The sequence below is a fragment of the Salmo salar genome, chromosome 16, assembly GCF_965601325.2.
Source record: "Salmo salar chromosome 16, fSalSal1, whole genome shotgun sequence".
NCBI lineage: Eukaryota > Metazoa > Chordata > Actinopteri > Salmoniformes > Salmonidae > Salmo > Salmo salar.
In genome coordinates, this window is record NC_138306.1 from 81,077,501 (window position 1) to 81,095,000 (window position 17,500).

At 45.9% G+C, this 17,500-nt stretch overlaps 2 protein-coding genes across 2 annotated transcripts in view; both read left to right on the forward strand.

Annotated features, from left to right (window-relative positions):
* LOC106593800 (caveolae-associated protein 2) overlaps positions 1-6,443 on the forward strand; it is a 16,851-nt gene extending 10,408 nt beyond the window's left edge. The window contains exons 3-5 of the mRNA XM_045698079.2: positions 3,488-3,751; positions 3,959-4,120; positions 4,273-6,443. Coding sequence (XP_045554035.1) covers positions 3,488-3,751; positions 3,959-4,120; positions 4,273-4,710 — 864 coding nt within the window. The 3' untranslated portion in view covers positions 4,711-6,443. The remainder of the gene's footprint in view (positions 1-3,487; positions 3,752-3,958; positions 4,121-4,272) is intronic.
* Positions 6,444-12,605: 6,162 nt separating this feature from the next.
* The window catches only part of LOC106574734 (vacuolar protein sorting-associated protein 16 homolog), a 16,290-nt gene continuing 11,395 nt past the window's right edge, over positions 12,606-17,500 (forward strand). The window contains exons 1-12 of the mRNA XM_082963030.1: positions 12,606-12,903; positions 13,251-13,339; positions 13,546-13,637; positions 13,766-13,894; positions 13,964-14,108; positions 14,213-14,328; positions 14,529-14,651; positions 14,920-15,065; positions 15,474-15,645; positions 16,628-16,759; positions 16,969-17,132; positions 17,224-17,332. Of these exons, the coding sequence (XP_082819156.1) occupies positions 12,854-12,903; positions 13,251-13,339; positions 13,546-13,637; positions 13,766-13,894; positions 13,964-14,108; positions 14,213-14,328; positions 14,529-14,651; positions 14,920-15,065; positions 15,474-15,645; positions 16,628-16,759; positions 16,969-17,132; positions 17,224-17,332 (1,467 nt within the window). The 5' untranslated portion in view covers positions 12,606-12,853. The remainder of the gene's footprint in view (positions 12,904-13,250; positions 13,340-13,545; positions 13,638-13,765; positions 13,895-13,963; positions 14,109-14,212; positions 14,329-14,528; positions 14,652-14,919; positions 15,066-15,473; positions 15,646-16,627; positions 16,760-16,968; positions 17,133-17,223; positions 17,333-17,500) is intronic.

A 17,500-nucleotide genomic window follows, 5' to 3' on the forward strand; every position in this document is an offset into this window, starting at 1 on the left:
GTCTGCGGAGTGTGTCAGAACTTAACTATTTTCTAGAGTATTAAATACACAGCCCTCAAACTTTATCTTGCAAAAACAGACGTTGCATTTCCTCCACAACTCCCTACTGCATTTTGCGTGTGTGCGTGTGTCCGAGCGTGTGTGCGTGCATGCGTGTGTGTGTGTGTGTGTGTGTGTGTGTGTGTGTGTGTGTTCGTGTGTGCGTGCATGCGTGTGTGCGTGCGTGTGTCCAGAGTAATTGTTGTTAAGGTCAAATATGCAGAGAATAATACTTTGTCATCTGAGGTTGGGTTGTGGTGCCTGAGGAAGACAGATGTTCTCCAGGGTGTGTGTGTGTGTACGTATGTGTGCATGTGTCTCTCCTCTTCTCTCTCCCTTGTCTCTCCTTTCTCACTCCTCCCTCCCTCTCTCCTCTTCTCTCTCCTCCCCTCTCCTTTCCCTCCCTCTCTCCTCTCCTCTTTTCTTTCCTCCACTCTCCTTCCCCTCCCTCTCTCTCTTCTCACTCCTCCCTCCTTTCCCTCCCTCTCTCTTGTCTCTCCTCCCTCCCTTCCCTCGCTCCCTCCCCTCCCTCCCCCCCCCCCTCCCTCCCCTCCCTCCCTCCCCCCCCCTCCCTCCCTCCCCTCCCTCCCCCCCCTCCCCTCCCTTCCCTCCCCTCCCCTCCCTCCCCTCCCTTCCCTCCCCTCCCTTCCCTCGCTCCCTCCCCTCTCCTCCCTCCCCTCCCCCCCTCCCCTCCCTCCCCCCCTCCCCTCCCTCCCCTCCCCTCCCTCCCCTCCCCTCCCTTCCCTCTTCTTCTCTCTCCACCTCTCAGAGTTTGGCCCATGTCCAGCATTTGGTGGAAACTCTGAGTGCTGCCTCGCCTTGGCTTCCCTCCCCTGGGTGCGTGTGTGTGCATGTGTGTGTGTGTGTGTGTGTGTGTGTGTGTGTGTGTGTGTGTGTGTGTGTGTGTGTGTGTGTGTGTGTGTGTGTGTTTGTGTGTGTGTGTTGCCTTGGCTTCCTTCCCCTCTTCTTCGACATTCTTCTGCCTTTATGATTGTTCCCAGCAACCTTGTGTGTCCTTCTTTAATGTAGCGCTACATGATATCTTGACAAAGTTTCCAGCAGGACAAACCTCCCACCCCTCCCCGCCACTGTACCCGTATCATCACGGCTGGACTGTGTTTCCAGCCTGGGCCCAAGCCAGAGCCCAACAACACTGTGTGTGCATCCTTCCTGTGTGTGTGTGTGTGTGTGTGTGTGTGTGTGTGTGTGTGTGTGTGTGTATGTGTGTGTTGCGTCGGCCATTTTGTGAAATGTCATTAGGAATGTAACAATGATTAGTGACTGTATGTAGATGGTATGTGTTCATGGTTTGGAAATAGCGTTTACACAAATCCAATGATTCCATAACTCAATAGGCCTATGTAGTTTCCCACCACCACACGTCACCACAGAAGGTTTTCAACGTTTTTATACATCAGAAGCAGTCCAGAGTAAAGCTGAGTCTTCAGAATGCCAGCTACTGTATACACCTTTAACTGAAAGATCGCTGGTTCAAATCCCTGAGCTGGCTAGGTGAAAAATCTGTAGATGTGCCCTTCAGCAAAGCACTTAACCCTGATTGCTCCTATAAGTCGCTCTAGCTAAATTGACAAAAATTCTAAAATGAAAAATCTACAGGCCTCAATCCCAAAAGAATGTGGGAAAAAATTAACAAGTGGAACTTTCCCTTTAAGATACCACTTAACCACTTACTCAGTCTTACAGGTTTGATAATATGGACGTTGGGTGGAAACTAATAAGTAGTGTAAAAAAATCACAAGGTTCTGTTATGGCTCAAAATGGCCAGAAACAAAGAACTTTCTTCTGAAACTCGTCAGTCTATTCTTGTTCTGAGAAATGAAGGCTATTCCATGCGAGAAATTGCCAAGAAACTGAAGATCGCGTACAACGCTGTGTACTACTCCCTTCACAGAACAGCGCAAACTGGCTCTAACCAGAATAGAAAGAGATGTGGGAGGCCCCGGTGCACAACTGAGCAAGAGGACAAGTACATTAGAGTGTCTAATTTGAGAAACAGACGCCTCACAAGTCCTCAACTGGCAGTTTCATTAAATAGTACCCGCAAAACACCAGTCTCAACGGCAACAAGATCCGGGATGCTGGCCTTCTAGGCAGAGTTGCAAAGAAACGCCATATCTCAGACTGGCCAATAAAAATTAAATATTAAGATGGGCAAAAGAACACAGACAGTGGACAGAGGAACTCTGCCTAGAAGGCCAGCATCCCGGAGTCGCCTCTTCACTGTTGACTTTGAGACTGGAGTTTTGCAGGTACTATTTAATGAAGCTGCCAGTTGAGCACTAGACGCTCTAATGTACTTGTCCTCTTGCTCAGTTGTGCACCGGGGCCTCCCACATCTCTTTCTATTCTGGTTAGAGCCAGTTTGCGCTGTTCTGTGAAGGGAGTAGTACACAGCGTTGTAGGAGATCTTCAGTTTCTTGACAATTTCTCACATGGAATAGCCTTCATTTCTCAGAACAAGAATAGACTGACGAGTTTCAGAAGAAAGTTCTTTGTTTCTGGCCATTTTGAGCCTGTAATCAAACCCACAAATGCTGATTCTTCAGATACTGAACTACTCTAAAGAAGGCCAGTTTTATTGCTTCTTTAATCAAAACAACAGTTTTCAGCTGTGCTAACATAATTGTAAAAGGGTTTTCTAATGATCAATTAGCCTTTAAAATGATAAACTTGGATTAGCTAACACAACGAGTGATGGTTGCTGATAATGGGCTTCTGGGCGGCAGTGTAGCCTAGTGGTTAGAGCATTGGACTAGTAACCAAAAGGTTGCAAGCTCAAATCCCTGAGCTGGAGACAAATCTGTCATTCTGCCCCTGAACAAGGCAGTTAACCCACTGTTCCTAGGCTGTCATTGAAAATAAGAATTTGTTCTTAACTGACTTGCCTAAAATAAATTGGCCTATGTAGATATTCCATTAAAAATCAGCTGTTTCCAGCTACAACATTTACACTGTATTTCTGGTCAATTTGATGTTATTTTAATGGACAATTTTTCTATTTTTCTTTCAAAAACAAGGACATTTCTAATTCACCCCAAACTTTTGAACGGTAGGCCCCTCTCTCTCTCTCTCTCTCTTGCACACACTCATCACAAGTTCTATTCTGGTGTTACCATGACAACTCACCCGTTAGTTTGGAGTGTTGGCGATGCAAGGACATTTCTAAGTGACCCCGAACTTTTGAACGGTAGTATAAATGTGATCCACTCCTAAACTATTAGCTATTAATAAAGATAATTAAATATAGCAACATACCACATCTGTTTTGAATGATGAATGTACTGTTCATGAGTTCCTTTCTCTAACTTCTTATCATACACTTTCCTTTTTACTCTCTCTCATTCTCTTTCTCTCCTTCCCTACTCGTCTACCTACCTTCCTCCCTCTTCTCCTTCTCCCTCCCTCTTCCTTCTATCTCTCTCTGTAGGAGGAGAATGAAATCCCAACCAGTGTGTTTGTCAAGGATACTGTTCCTTTCCCCCGTGACGCTGAGGAGGGGGAGGAGCCCACCGCCGTCATCGACGCCAACCGCTCCACGGAGGAGGGGCTTCACACCATCGACCTATCCTCGGACGAGGACGTAGGGCTGGAGGCGGACCTGGACGAGGTGGGAGATGGCGTATACGAGCTGGCCGGAGAGCACACAGACAAATCCCGCGCGGATAAGTTTAAACGCTCCAGTCTAAAGAAGGTGAGGGATGGAGAAAGCCGGCGTTAGGGGATAAAGTCTATGGGTGAGAGGTTAGGGGTCAAGGTCATGTTCTGTGGCCGCGTGGCGTGTTCAATGCTGACTATTGATGTACTGCAGAGCTTAAGATCAGGGGTCGGAGGTTAGGGGTAAGGGTTAGGAGATTTCCTGCTATCTACTGACTGCATGGTATTGTACAATGTATTGCAGGTTGACAGTCTGAAGAGGGCCTTCTCCAAAGCGAATATAGAGAAGAAGATGAACAAGATCGTGTCACAGGAGAAACGAGAGAAGATGAAGAAGAGCCTGACACCCAACCACCCGAAGAGCTCCTCCTTCAAAGTGTCCCCTCTCACGTTCAGCATCAAGAAGGTCAGTATACACACACACACACACACACACACACACACACACACACACACACACACACACACACACACACACACACACACACACACACACACACACACACACACTCACACTGTTGTGGATTCATCTGACATGACTACGTCCTGCTGTAACAGAATCGTAAGTCTGAGGGCCAACCTGAAGCTGAAGCAGAGGTGGAGGCCTCATCCCAGACCGGGGTCTCGCCTACTGCCGTGGCCTCCATCGAGATCTCCCCGCTGGCCAGTCCTGATGAGGAGGTCCTCTTCACCGAGGTGCAGTCCCAACTGGCTCCAGGGCTGGAGGAGTTCAAGGCTGAGGCTTTGGGGATGGAAGAGGTGGCTGTCAGTGAAGTTCCAAAATCTGACGAAATTCCAGAATCCAACGGTTTTTCTGATTCCAAACCGTTCCTAGAATCCAACGTTCCTGAGGCGGATGTGGATCTGTCGGTTATGACGGAGGGAGTGAGCGAGGAGTACACTCTCTCTGCCACGCTCCCGCATGATGCCTTCCACTCTATCTCACCCTTCGATGAGGAAGACAGGGAGGAAAAGGTGCAGAGGGAGAAAGAGTAGGAGAAGGAAGGAGAGAAAGAGTAGGAGAAGGAAGGAGAGAAGGAAGTGTAGAAAGAGGTGGAGGAGAAGGAAGAGGAGAAATAGGTGGAGGAGAAGGAAGAGGTGTAGGAGAAGGAGGGGAGACTTGTGGAAGAGGAGGCCCAGCTGTCAAAGTCCCCTAAAACACACACACACAAAATAAATACACATATACCTATTCCCTAAAATACATCCCCATTCCCACTCCCACACTCTGTCCATCATCCTCTAAAAAACTCAGACAGACCCTCTGTTCAAAAACACACACCCACACGCACACAATTACAGTTAATTTCTGTGTGTCTTCCTGTATGTCATTGTGTGCAATGTGTGTGTGTGTGTGTGTGTGTGTGTGTGTGTGTGTGTGTGTGTGTGTGTGTGTGTGTGTGTGTGTGTGTGTGTGTGTGTGTGTGTGTGTGTGTGTGTGTGTGTGTGTGTCAGGGGCAGATGTCTGTTTCACATGTGAAAAAGGATGATGAAGTTGTTAAAAAGGTATAATTATCTACTTATGCTACTGCTTAAAGTTTAAACCTAAACGTATATTTGTGTATGTAAGATGCTAACTTTGTTTGACCTAATAGATACAATTCAAGCCAATCAGTACAACACTTGTCATAATACTAGCTACAGATAACGTGATCTAACCAAAGATGTTTGGTATCCATTACTGTCCGTTACAGGTTTGCCTATAGAAAACACCGCCATATATTTTTCAACTGACCTGGTATTGGCGATACTGTCTTCCATCTCGATTCTGGGAAACAGTTATTTTAGAAATGTTTCTATCCAGTGGCAGATGGTTCTATAAAAAACACTGAAAACTCAGATAGTAAATCCATGTTTTGTACCACGCAAGGAGTCTCCTTGCCATCTTAGCTGCCGGACATCTAGAATTTTCCTGCATCTTTGACAGAACTAGTCATTTCTATGCGAAGCGGCCGCGGCCAGACAGTGTGTCACGTTAAAACAAAGCTCTACACACATTGATACAAAACATGGATTTCCTATCTTTCTGAGGTTTCTCTGCTGTTTGTAGAACTACCTGCAACTGGACATGGACATTTATAAGATAACTGCTTTGCAGAATCGAGAACGAAGAGAGAACTCCCAGTAATGGATAGCAAAAATCTTTGGTTATATCACATTATCTGGTGTACAATCTGTAGCTATCATCATTCATGATCCTCGAATATCTTAGTACTGTATCATCTCTCAGTGAATGTATAGAAAACATAGAGAGATATAGCATGGCAACAGTTGATAATAAAACATTATAAGGGTTCATACCACAGGGTGGTGGTACCTTAATTGGGGAGGACAGGCTCCTGGTAATGGCTCGAGCAGAATAAGTGGATTAGTATCAAATACATCAAACACATAGTTTCCACAGGGTTTCCATGTGTTTGATGCCATTCCGTTCACTCCGTTCCAGCCATAACAATGAGTCGTCCTCCCCTCAGCAGCCTCCCCTGCTTCATACAAAATGTACAACAGGTAATAATGCATTATTGTATATCTGTCAGCTTCAAGTAAAGTGTTAGTGAAGTTAGTGTAGCCTATGTAGTCTTCTCTTATTTCACTGGTGCCAAAGAAACTCCTCTTCAATATATTGTCCAGATTGTTAAAACTGTGATTGCCATGTTTCTTGCTCTTATATAAAAAAAGAAGCTATCTCCAGAATCCTTAGAATTCTAAATAAAAACATGGAAACTGTCCTCCTCCTCTCTCTTTATTTCCTCCTGTTGGGGATTTGTTTATTTGGATTAGGCTAGATTATGGACATATAGACTACAAATTAGACAGCTATTGGTTGTCCTGTTCATTACAGCCACAGTGCATAATATTTCCAGTAATTTCAAGTAGTAAAATACACACCTTGAATTTGATCCATATGATCAAGTGCTATTTGCATGTGAAAATGTGCTTCAGGCTCAAGGCCTACCTTCCACTTTGATGGTGTGATGGAAAATGTTATGTTTGTGCTTTTCTAATAACCAATTTCTGTGTTCTGTTTGTGCTTTTCTAATAAGCAGTTTATGTGTTCATGCAAGTGACTGAATCCTCATTATCAGTATCTGCAATTTGGCAGTATGCCCTGAACCTTGTTTTGAGAACAAAAGGATATCTCAGTTTCATGGTTTCAGCTTGGACAGAAGAAGCCTCGTGAGGTATTGGTCTGTCACATGCATGAACCAAACATTAATGATTAATTCATTATGAATAATAAGCTAAATCATGCCTATGTAACGTAAGCAGTATATAAGAGATCTAACGGGACTGCCTCGAAAGAGCTCCTGACAGACGTGCACTATGGTGCATCAAATTTGTTGGAACCTCTCCAGTTAACTGTTAATAAACAAAGATTAATTTAAGATTGACTTTGAGTGTCCCTGTGTATAATTGCCACGACAATGGCATGCATGCACACATCTCAACAAACTGTAACAGGCTATCGTAACCTGTCCAGTAGATAGCCAAATGCTGGCCTATTCAAAGCTCTGTATCAAGGCACAAGGCGAGACTCAAACGCAGACACAGGAGGCAGGTGGTTGGAGTCTTACAATGTTTATTAAACCAAAGGGTTAGGCAAGAGAATGGTCGTGGACAGGCAAAAAGGTCAAAACCAGATCAGAGTCCAGGAGGTACAGAGTGGCAGACAGGCTCGTGGTCAAGGCAGGCAGAATGGTCAGGTAGGCGAGTACAGAGTCCAGAAACAGGCAAGGGTCAAAGCCGAGAGGACTAGAAAAAGGAGAATAGCAAAAAGCAGGAGAATAGGAAAAATGCTGGTTGACTTGGAAACATACAAGACGAACTGGCACAGAGAGACTGTAACGACTTCTGCCGAAATAGATGCCTCTCCTTGTTCGGGCGGTGTTCGGCGGTCGACGTCGCCGGTCTTCTAGCCATCGCCGATCCATTTTTCATTTGTTTTGTCTCATTTTCCCACACACCTGGTTCTCATTTCCCTCATTATGTGTTGTGTATTTAACCCTCTGTTTCCCCCATGTCTTTGTGTGGTATTGTTTATCTGTTTTCATGTATGCGCACGTTAGGCTGGTTGCGCTGGGTTATGTTCAACCTGTATTTGTATTTCGTGTTCATTTGTGCCGTGTGCTTTTGGTTCGCCAAATAAAAGGCTCCGTTTTGTTACCAAATAGCTGCTCTCCTGCACCTGACTTCCTACAGCCCTTCACGCATACCTTGACAGAGACAGGAAACACAGTGATAAATACACTGGGGAAAACAAGCGACACCTGGAGGAGGACTGGTGAAACTGATCAGGATGTGACACTCTGAGCATCAGACCTGGTCAAATTAGGTCAAACTTGAACGTATTGAAGCAATTTTGAGGGCTAGCCCCGACCGGGATTTGGAACACGAGTAGAGTCGACTGTCAAGACAACACCTTAACTGTTATGCCATAGGGTCCAAACCGCTTGAAGAGGTTGCTAGGTGTTGGAGTAAGGTCGCTATGCTTCTCTATACCAAGTCTCTCCCATATACCCGCGTCAACGATGGCTTCACAAGCATCATCCCACTTCTGACACCAGTGTAACAATTTCAGGGGTAGCCCGACCAGGACTCGAACCCAGGTACAGTGACTGTCAAAACAACACCTTAACCATTACACGAAGATGTACAAACCTCTTGACGAGGTCGCTAGATGCTGGGCAGTAGCGGTGCGTGAGTAAAATCACTGGGGAAGCCAAGCCAGGAAAAAAAGCCACAGCTGTCTGGTGGAGTCCACAAAGCATATTGTGTAATAAACAGTTACATGACCTACAGCATGGTCAATCAAGTTAATGTTTCCAACATTTTCCGACTACTAAACAACTATTGATTGAGAACACTGGAGAGGTAACACAAGTCGCTAAGAAAATAGGAGCTGCCTCCACTATTCCAGCACCATTTCAACTTCAACATTTCAACATCATCAAATTACCTCTGCTTAGTCTAATACAATGACAACTAAAAGATTCAAAAAACAATTTAGTCCAATCAGTGTAAGCTAAATATGATGTGGCTGTCCATGGTACTGATTTCTCTAACTCTCTCTCTGTGTGTGTGTGTGTGTGTGTGTGTGTGTGTGTGTGTGTGTGTGTGTGTGTGTGTGTGTGTGTGTGTAAAAAGAAACATGTTGACTCATCCTACTTTTAAAGAAACGCCGATGCCGTCCTCCTCTCTTTCATGTTGTCAAAATGTTTTATGACTCTGTCATACAGTACACAATTTTAGTTTTTGTTGTCCAAGACTACCTGGCTAAAATGCTAGCTTGCTAGCCTAACTTCCATTCATAAGCAACGATTAGCCAGCTTGTTAACATTAGCCTATTACAGCTAGGTACATATTAAAATTCCATCCTCTCAGGCCAGAGGCACAATGTATGAATTTATTGTTGGATCAGAATCGCCGTTATAATCATTGGTCTGTACGGAGAATTTAATAAAACCACGAGTCCAAATCCCTATCTCCGCCCATGGATAATCTACAGAAGGGCCTATTTTAGCTAGCTAGCTAGCCACTGGAGGACAACAAATCAACGAGATGCAAAAAAATGTTGCTGTCAATGACATTTGGCTTGATATGATGTGATTGGTGTGAAGCCAAATCCAAACTGGCTTCCCTTGACACTTTTTTTTGATGGGCCAGGACCATTCCCAGTTGAGGCCAAATGCTTGCTGGCTTCACTTAGATTCAATGCTACAGGCGGCAACAATATCCTACTCTTTTTGACCACACAGCATCAGATATATGGGCTAGACATATAGAGACAGAGGGGCACTGTTTTCGTCACTCTGATGTTTTCTCCAGTGAAATACATTCAGCCTCTTGCGAACTGAAGGAATATTATGAAACACAGAAACAAAGACAGATTACTTTTTAAGGGGTTTTTCTTGGTACATTTTTGGGGAAGCCTGGCTTCTATTGACATCCATTAATACACTGGTGCTGGGTTAAGGTCGCTACAGTATTTTGGTATTTTTGGAGGTCAATCACGTGATGATGTAGGAGATCAAACATGGCTGCACCCTGCTCCTATAGCCTTTCACAGTGTACTCCTAAACAAACTTTACAAACTTTGGAGTTGTACATTGATGAGTGTTTTAACAGAGTGCACAATGCAAATCTTAAAAGTATTTGAGGTCCACTTAATTTGGCTTATAGTAGTTGTCACCAACCTTTTCTGAGTCAAGATCACTTTTGCGGTCAAAAAGCAAGCCAAGATCTACCGCTCGGATTTGTAAACATGACTTAAATTTTTTTTATTATTATTATTATTATTATTTCCCTTTTTTCTCCCCAATTGGTAGTAGTTACAGTCTTGTCTCATCGCTGCAACTCCCGTACGAACTCGGGAGAGGCGAAGGTCGAGAGCCATGCGTCCTCCGAAACACAACCCAACCAAGCCGCACTGCTTCTTGACACAGCGCACATCCAACCCGGAAGCCAGCCGCACCAATGTGTCGGAGGAAACACCGTACATCTGGTCAGCATGCACTACGCCCGGCCCGCCACAGGAGTTGCTAGTGCGCGATGAGACAAGGGTATCCCTGCCGGCCAAACCCTCCCTAACCCAAACGACGCTGGGCCAATTGTGCGTCGCCCCATGGACCTCCCGGTTGCGGCCGGCTGCAAGTGGTGCAGTGGTCTAAAGCACTGCATCTCAGTGCTTGGGGTGTCACTACAGACACCCTGGTTCAAATCCAAGCTGTTTCACAACTGGTTGTGTTTGGGAGTCCCATGGGGCAGAGCACAATGGACCTGGGTTTGGCCATCATTGTAAATATTTTACATTTACATTTTAGTCATTTAGCAGACGCTCTTATCCAGAGCGACTTACAGTAGTGAATGCATACATTTCATACATATTTTTTTCCCCCGTACTGGTCCCCCGTGGGAATCAAACCCACAACCCTGGCGTTGCAAACACCATGCTCTACCAACTGAGCCAACAAATAAGAATTTGTTCTTAACTGACTTGCCTAGATAAATAAAGGTTACATTTAAAAATCCATTCATTATGCTGTTTAATCAGCTTCTTGATATGCCACACCTGTAAAGTGGATGGATTATCTTGACAAAGGAGAAATGCTCACTAACAGGGCTGTAAACAAATTTGAGCAAAATAATATTTTTGTGCATATGGAAAATATTAGGGACCTTTTATTTCAGCTCATGAAACATGGGACCATTATTACAGCATATTGGCTATATGCCTGGCCGGCTAATATTGTTATTCTCAGATCATATTTAAAACTCAGCCTTTGATAACAAAATAGATCAGACGTTGTAGCACTTGTGGGGCACAGCTGAACATAAATAACGTGCAAATAATTAGCTTTTTACTTGACTGGACTGATGGTACCTGCATCTGTAAGGGTGCTTTCAAGACAACTCGGGATTCTGAAAAAAAAGAGGTAAAATTATGACGTCATCTTCAGGTTGGAAAGTCGGAGCTCTAGAAAATGCTGGATGATTGGATGACCGTTCAAAGCGATTTTTCTTGGTACATTTTTTCCCAGAGTTCCCAGTTGTGAAGTCGGATGTCTGAGATTAGGTAAAACAGATAAGAGGTAAAAACAGAAGTCTGAGACGCATTGAAGTCAGAAGTCTGAGATTCCCAGTTGTTTGAACACTGTATTAGTCTCAGCGAAGGGAGGGAGAGAGCAGCAGAGCAGTCAAGTCTCACGGTCGCTGTTCTCTCCTTCCTTTCCTCCAGTGAGTCTGACCAGAGAGAGGGGACACCATCTTCCACCTGATGGCGAAACTCGAGTCACACCACATCTGCCTCATACACAAATTGATGTTGTCCTATGACCAGAGAAATTGAAATATTCCTTGATATTAAAATAGACATGAGGAGCTGCTAATAACAATAAAAACGCCGGGCTATTGATTCACTTGGCTACTCCTTCATTGCAGCTGCAGCACCAGTGGAAGTAGAGAAAATCATGTTTTATGTTTTGTAGTAGTGTTGAATAAAAACAGTGCTGACAGTCCAGAATAAAAACCCACTCATAAAAACAGCAGCTCTTTGCTGTATTCTCTGAAAGTCTCTCTCTGGTCATTGTCTTAAAAGTTATAAAATCTTATATTGGCTAGTATCAAACTTTGCTGTGGCATTGGTCGCGGAAGCTGTAGTCACAGTGATTTGAGCTATCCGATTGGTCAGCACAGTAAGCACACTCGATTTAGCCACAGAACTCGGGCAGGCAAAGTTTGTCTTTTCATTAAATAATACAAAAATTGACCACTTTTCCCAGACGGTGCGCAGGGCTTCTGAATTAAGTGCACCTCCCGCCAACAGCACAACACGTAAAAAAAAAATGAGCGCAAGCCGTTATCATTGGCTTTTCTACAGAAATGTTTCATGATCGACTAGGAATGCCTTGAAGATCGACCAGACCACTGGTTTATAGTTTGCATTTTTTCTTTGCCTACTAAATTAAGATCTAAACCAAAGATTGACCACCGCCCGTCGTTTCAAATGGGAACAAATGAGTCATAGTGCGCAGAACAAGCAAGGAGATGGGTAGAGCCAAGCCCGATTTAGCGAGATCCTATTGGCGCGTTGTAGCATACATTTGAATAGTTACGTTCGGGAACTCAATTCGCCTTTGCACTCCTTTTAAACAATGCCATTTTTTTCTCTACTTTAGCAAAGGGTAAAGTCTACAAAACGTAGTCCACTATGTTCGTAACAGATTTTAGTTTGGGCAACAGAAAACTGTATTGAGATCAAATGTTTCATCGATGAGAAAACCTGTATAATTTCGGCCAAAATCCATCTCGTTCCAGCTTCTCCCACTGCCGGACACGTGGCTTCCTACTCACTACCATATTCGGTAGTGAGTGGAAACGCCAACCGGATGCTTCACATTTATACATCCGGTGAAATATCTGTCTAATTGTTCTGTCAGTGGCTAAACACAAACTGAAGTTTCCAACCAGTTACTGGTGGTAATGAACGGGTTTCCTCCGCCGTCGTAAAGAGAAGAAGAAAATCCTCGGCTGCTCTCGACAAAACGTCAGATGACAGGCAAATCTAAACAATAACAAATACACACCCCACCAGATTAGTTATACACACCATATGCCAGGGTTATAATTTACGGGGTGAAGGATGGCATTTATAACGGCAAACTGGAATCCGCTCGGGGAAGCGTTTTACAGGTAAGCAGATTTTAGCTAGCTAGTTGTGTTAGCTTGCTCACATGCCCAGAATCTTTGCAAAATGCTAACGTTAGCTAGCTAGATACCAAGAAATGACAACTGTTGTCAGGCTGGCACTAAAGCCATCTTCCTTCCTTGCTGCTTGCCGTAATGCTTTGCTCAATAAAAACAAAGTAACGTTAAGTTCAATATTATTAGCTAATGCACTGCAATAATTTAGGCTTCCCTAGCTAGCCATCTAGCAAATCATGTGACAACTGTCATTAATATTTAGGGTGTGTGTGTGTGTGTGTGTGTGTGTGTGTGTGTGTGTGTGTGTGTGTGTGTGTGTGTGTGTGTGTCTACAGGAAGATCGAGCTGTATGAGATGGGATGGAGCTTGAGAGATGGGCTCAAGGAATGTCTGGTGGCAGCTGCCCCATACGGGGGACCGATCGGTGAGTACATACACACACACCGATATGATGGAGCAGAGAGAATCAGTTGCACAATTTGGACAAACTCACATTGTTGCAAAATATTTATAATCTACAACATGTGTATTCTAACCACATAGCCAATTAAAGAAGCATTTTTCTTGCTCTCTCTCCATCTGTCTATCCCTCCCTCCATCTATTTCCCTTCATCACCATCTCTCTCTCAGCTCTCCTAAGACAGCCACAGAGGCCTTCCTCCAGCGCACGGCCCCAGCTGGAGATCTACTCCTCCTCAGGCGCGAACATGGCCAGCTTCCCGGTCCCCCACACCACACACACACACACACACACACACACACACACACACACACACACACACACACACACACACTTAGTCACTCTTTCTCTGTCTGTCCCTCCCTTTCTCCTTCCCTCTCGTTTCTCCAGTGGAAGAGTGGCCCAGTGAGACAGCTGGGTTGGACGGTGTGTGATGACCTGCTGTGTATCCAGGAGGATGGCACTGTCCTCATCTACGACCTGTTTGGTGCCTTCAAAAGACACTTCAGCATGGGCAACGTGAGCACGCATAACACAAACAACATGCTAAAAACATGATCATCCACCTGACGTGTGTGTCTTTGACAGGAGGTGGTTCAAACACAGGTGCTGGAAGCCAAGGTGTTCCACTCTCCCTACGGAACCGGTGTTGCCATAGTAACGGGAGCCTCACGCTTCACCCTGGCCACGAACATTGACGACCTGAAGCTGAGGAGACTCCCGGAAGTCCCAGGTGTGTGTACATGTGTGTATGTCAAATCCTGTCAGTCCTCAATTCCAAATGAATGGAGACATTTGTCACTATTTAATTGATTCATTGGTGTGTTGTTCCTCCAGGCCTCCAGGGGGCACCCTCCTGCTGGGCAGTGCTGACTCAGGACAGACAGACCAAAGTGCTGCTGGCCAACGGAGCTGACCTCTACATACTGGACAACACATCCTGCACCCCTGTGGTGAGACAAACACACACAACTTATTCATTACTGTGTCTAATCATCCTTGCTCTCTCACCTCTAACTGTGTGTGTGTGTGTGTGTGTGTGTGTGTGTGTGTGGTGTGTGTGTGTGTGTGTGTGTGTGTGTGTGTGTGTGTGTGTGTGTGTGTGTGTGTGTGTGTGTGTGTGTGTGTGTGTGTGTGTGTGTGTGTGTTCCAGACCCCTCCAGGCCTCTCTCCCCAGGCCTGTAGCATTGTTAACATGGCTGTGTCATTCAGCTATAAGTACCTGACTCTGTTCACAGACTCTGGACACCTGTGGATGGGCTCAGCCAACCTCAAGGTAACATGGATTACTATCCCTCATACTGTATGGCTCCATGTATTATCTATACACACCAGTGGTCCTCAACCCATCCAGGCATTCCCAGTCTTATCACAGGTTATCTAGGTTGCCAGGCAGCCGTAGAGTGTAAATAGCTCTGGTGTGGGGAGTGCTGACCATTTGGTCAAGTTACATAGTCTGATATACAGGGCCGTGGCTTCTACTGACATGTCTAATGTAGATGTGTATTATGGTAGTCTGCTACTGACTGTTGTTTGTTCCCCAGGACAAGCTGAGTGAGGTGGACACCAAGGTGAGGACCCCCCCTAAACAGATGGTCTGGTGCAGAAGGCCAAAGAGCCAGCAGCCCTCTGTGGTCATCATGTGGGACAGGCTCCTACTGGTGGCCGGAGAGTGTACAGACACCATCCAGTATCCTTCAGCTCACAGCAGTTATGCAAGTTAGCTCAGCTAGCTTGTTCCTGTTAGCTCAGCTAGCTTGTTCCTGTTAGCTCAGCTAGCTTGTTCCTGTTAGCTCAGCTAGCTTGTTCCTGTTAGCTCAGCTAGCTTGTGCCTGTTAGCTCAGCTAGCTGGTTCCTGTTAGCTCAGCTAGCTGGTTCCTGTTAGCTCAGCTAGCTGGTTCCTGTTAGCTCAGCTAGCTGGTTCCTGTTAGCTCAGCTAGCTGGTTCCTGTTGGTTTGTTACTGTTAAAGGTAAAATTAGCAATATGACATCAAATGTACAGTTCGCAATTCTGCTCACAGACATCAACACAAGCATAATAAAAATGTGCCACTGATTCAAATGTGTGCCCTCTCATGGAGCCTTAACCAGTGTTTAGATACACTCTGGATGAGGATTGTGTGTGTGTAGCAGAGCTGGATGGAGTAAGGATCGTAGGAGGGTCCAGGCATGAGCTGCTGCAGGAGGTGCCCTCGGCCTGCCAGGACATCTTTAAAATCGCCTCCATGGCTCCTGGAGCTTTACTACTGGAGGCACACAAGGAGTACGAGGTACGTGTCTGTGTCTGGGAGGTACGTGTCTGGGAGGTCTGTGTCTGGGAGGAACGTGTCTGGGAGGTACGTGTCTGGGAGGTACGTGTCTGGGAGGTACGTGTCTGTGTCTGGGAGGTACGTGTCTGGGAGGTCTGTGTCTGGGAGGTACGTGTCTGTGTCTGGGAGGTACTGTGTCTGGGAGGTCTGTGTCTGGGAGGTCTGTGTCTGTGTCTGGGAGGTACGTGTCTGTGTCTGGGAGGTACGTGTCTGGGAGGTACGTGTCTGTGTCTGGGAGGTACGTGTCTGGGAGGTACGTGTCTGGGAGGTACGTGTCTGGGAGGTACGTGTCTGGGAGGTACGTGTCTGGGAGGTACGTGTCTGGGAGGTACGTGTCTGGGAGGTACGTGTCTGTGTCTGGGAGGTACGTGTCTGTGTCTGGGAGGTACGTGTCTGGGAGGTACGTGTCTGTGTCTGGGAGGTACGTGTCTGGGAGGTACGTGTCTGTGTCTGGGAGGTACGTGTCTGGGAGGTACGTGTCTGTGTCTGGGAGGTACGTGTCTGTGTCTGGGAGGTACGTGTCTGGGAGGTACGTGTCTGTGTCTGGGAGGTACGTGTCTGGGAGGTACGTGTCTGTGTCTGGGAGGTACGTGTCTGGGAGGTACGTGTCTGTGTCTGGGAGGTACGTGTCTGGGAGGTACGTGTCTGTGTCTGGGAGGTACGTGTCTGGGAGGTACGTGTCTGTGTCTGGGAGGTACGTGTCTGGGAGGTACGTGTCTGTGTCTGGGAGGTACGTGTCTGTGTCTGGGAGGTACGTGTCTGGGAGGTACGTGTCTGTGTCTGGGAGGTACGTGTCTGGGAGGTACGTGTCTGGGAGGTACGTGTCTGTGTCTGGTCCTGTGACTGTAACAGCTTTTCACTTTACTGGATACATGTAATGGAGGAGATGGTTTTGGGTGGTGTGTGTGTGTGTGTGTGTGTGTGTGTGTGTGTGTGTGTGTAGAAGTCCAGTCAGAAGGCAGATGAGTACCTGAGAGAGATAAAGGAACAGAGTGTATTGGGGGAAGCGGTGAGACAGTGTGTGGAGGCTGCTGGGTATGAACATGAACCAGAGACCCAGAAAACACTGCTCAGGGTAAGACACACTATCTCTCTCTACCTTGCTCTCCTTGTCTCTGTCTCTCTCTCCCTATGTCTTTCTCTCTCACTTCTTCTCTCTCTTTCTCATCTATTCCTGCATGTTAAGTTGAAGATCACAAGATCAAAATGAGTCAGTCCACAGATATATTCATGTTTTTCTGCCCCACTCTATTCCTCTCTCTCACCCTCTCTCCCTCCCTCTAGGCTGCGTCCTTTGGGAAGTGTTTTCTCAGTAACTACCCACCAGAGCCGTTTGTCAGTATGTGTCGAGACCTGAAAGTTCTCAACTCTGTCCGAGACTACACTGTGGGGATCCCCCTCACACACACACAGTACAAACAGATGACTGTTCAGGTCCTCATTGACAGGTAACACCCTAGGTGTGTGTGTGTGTGTGTGTGTGTGTGTTTACTCGGTGTGTGTGTGTGTGTTTACTCTCTGTGCATGCATGTTAAACAGGTTGGTGTACCGTAAGCTGTATCCCCTGGCCATTGAGATCTGTCGCTATCTGAAGACACCAGAGTACCAGGGAGTCAGCAGAGTTCTCAAACACTGGGCCTGCTGCAAGGTGAGACGGACGGGCTGGTTTTACTGCATGTATGTTCTTAACATGCTCTAACAGGTACAGTACTGTGAAAAAGTATTTGCCCCCATTAAAATGTTCTCTACTTTTGCATATATTTGATACTGAATCTTATCAGATCTTCAACCAAAACCTAATATTAGATAAAGAGAA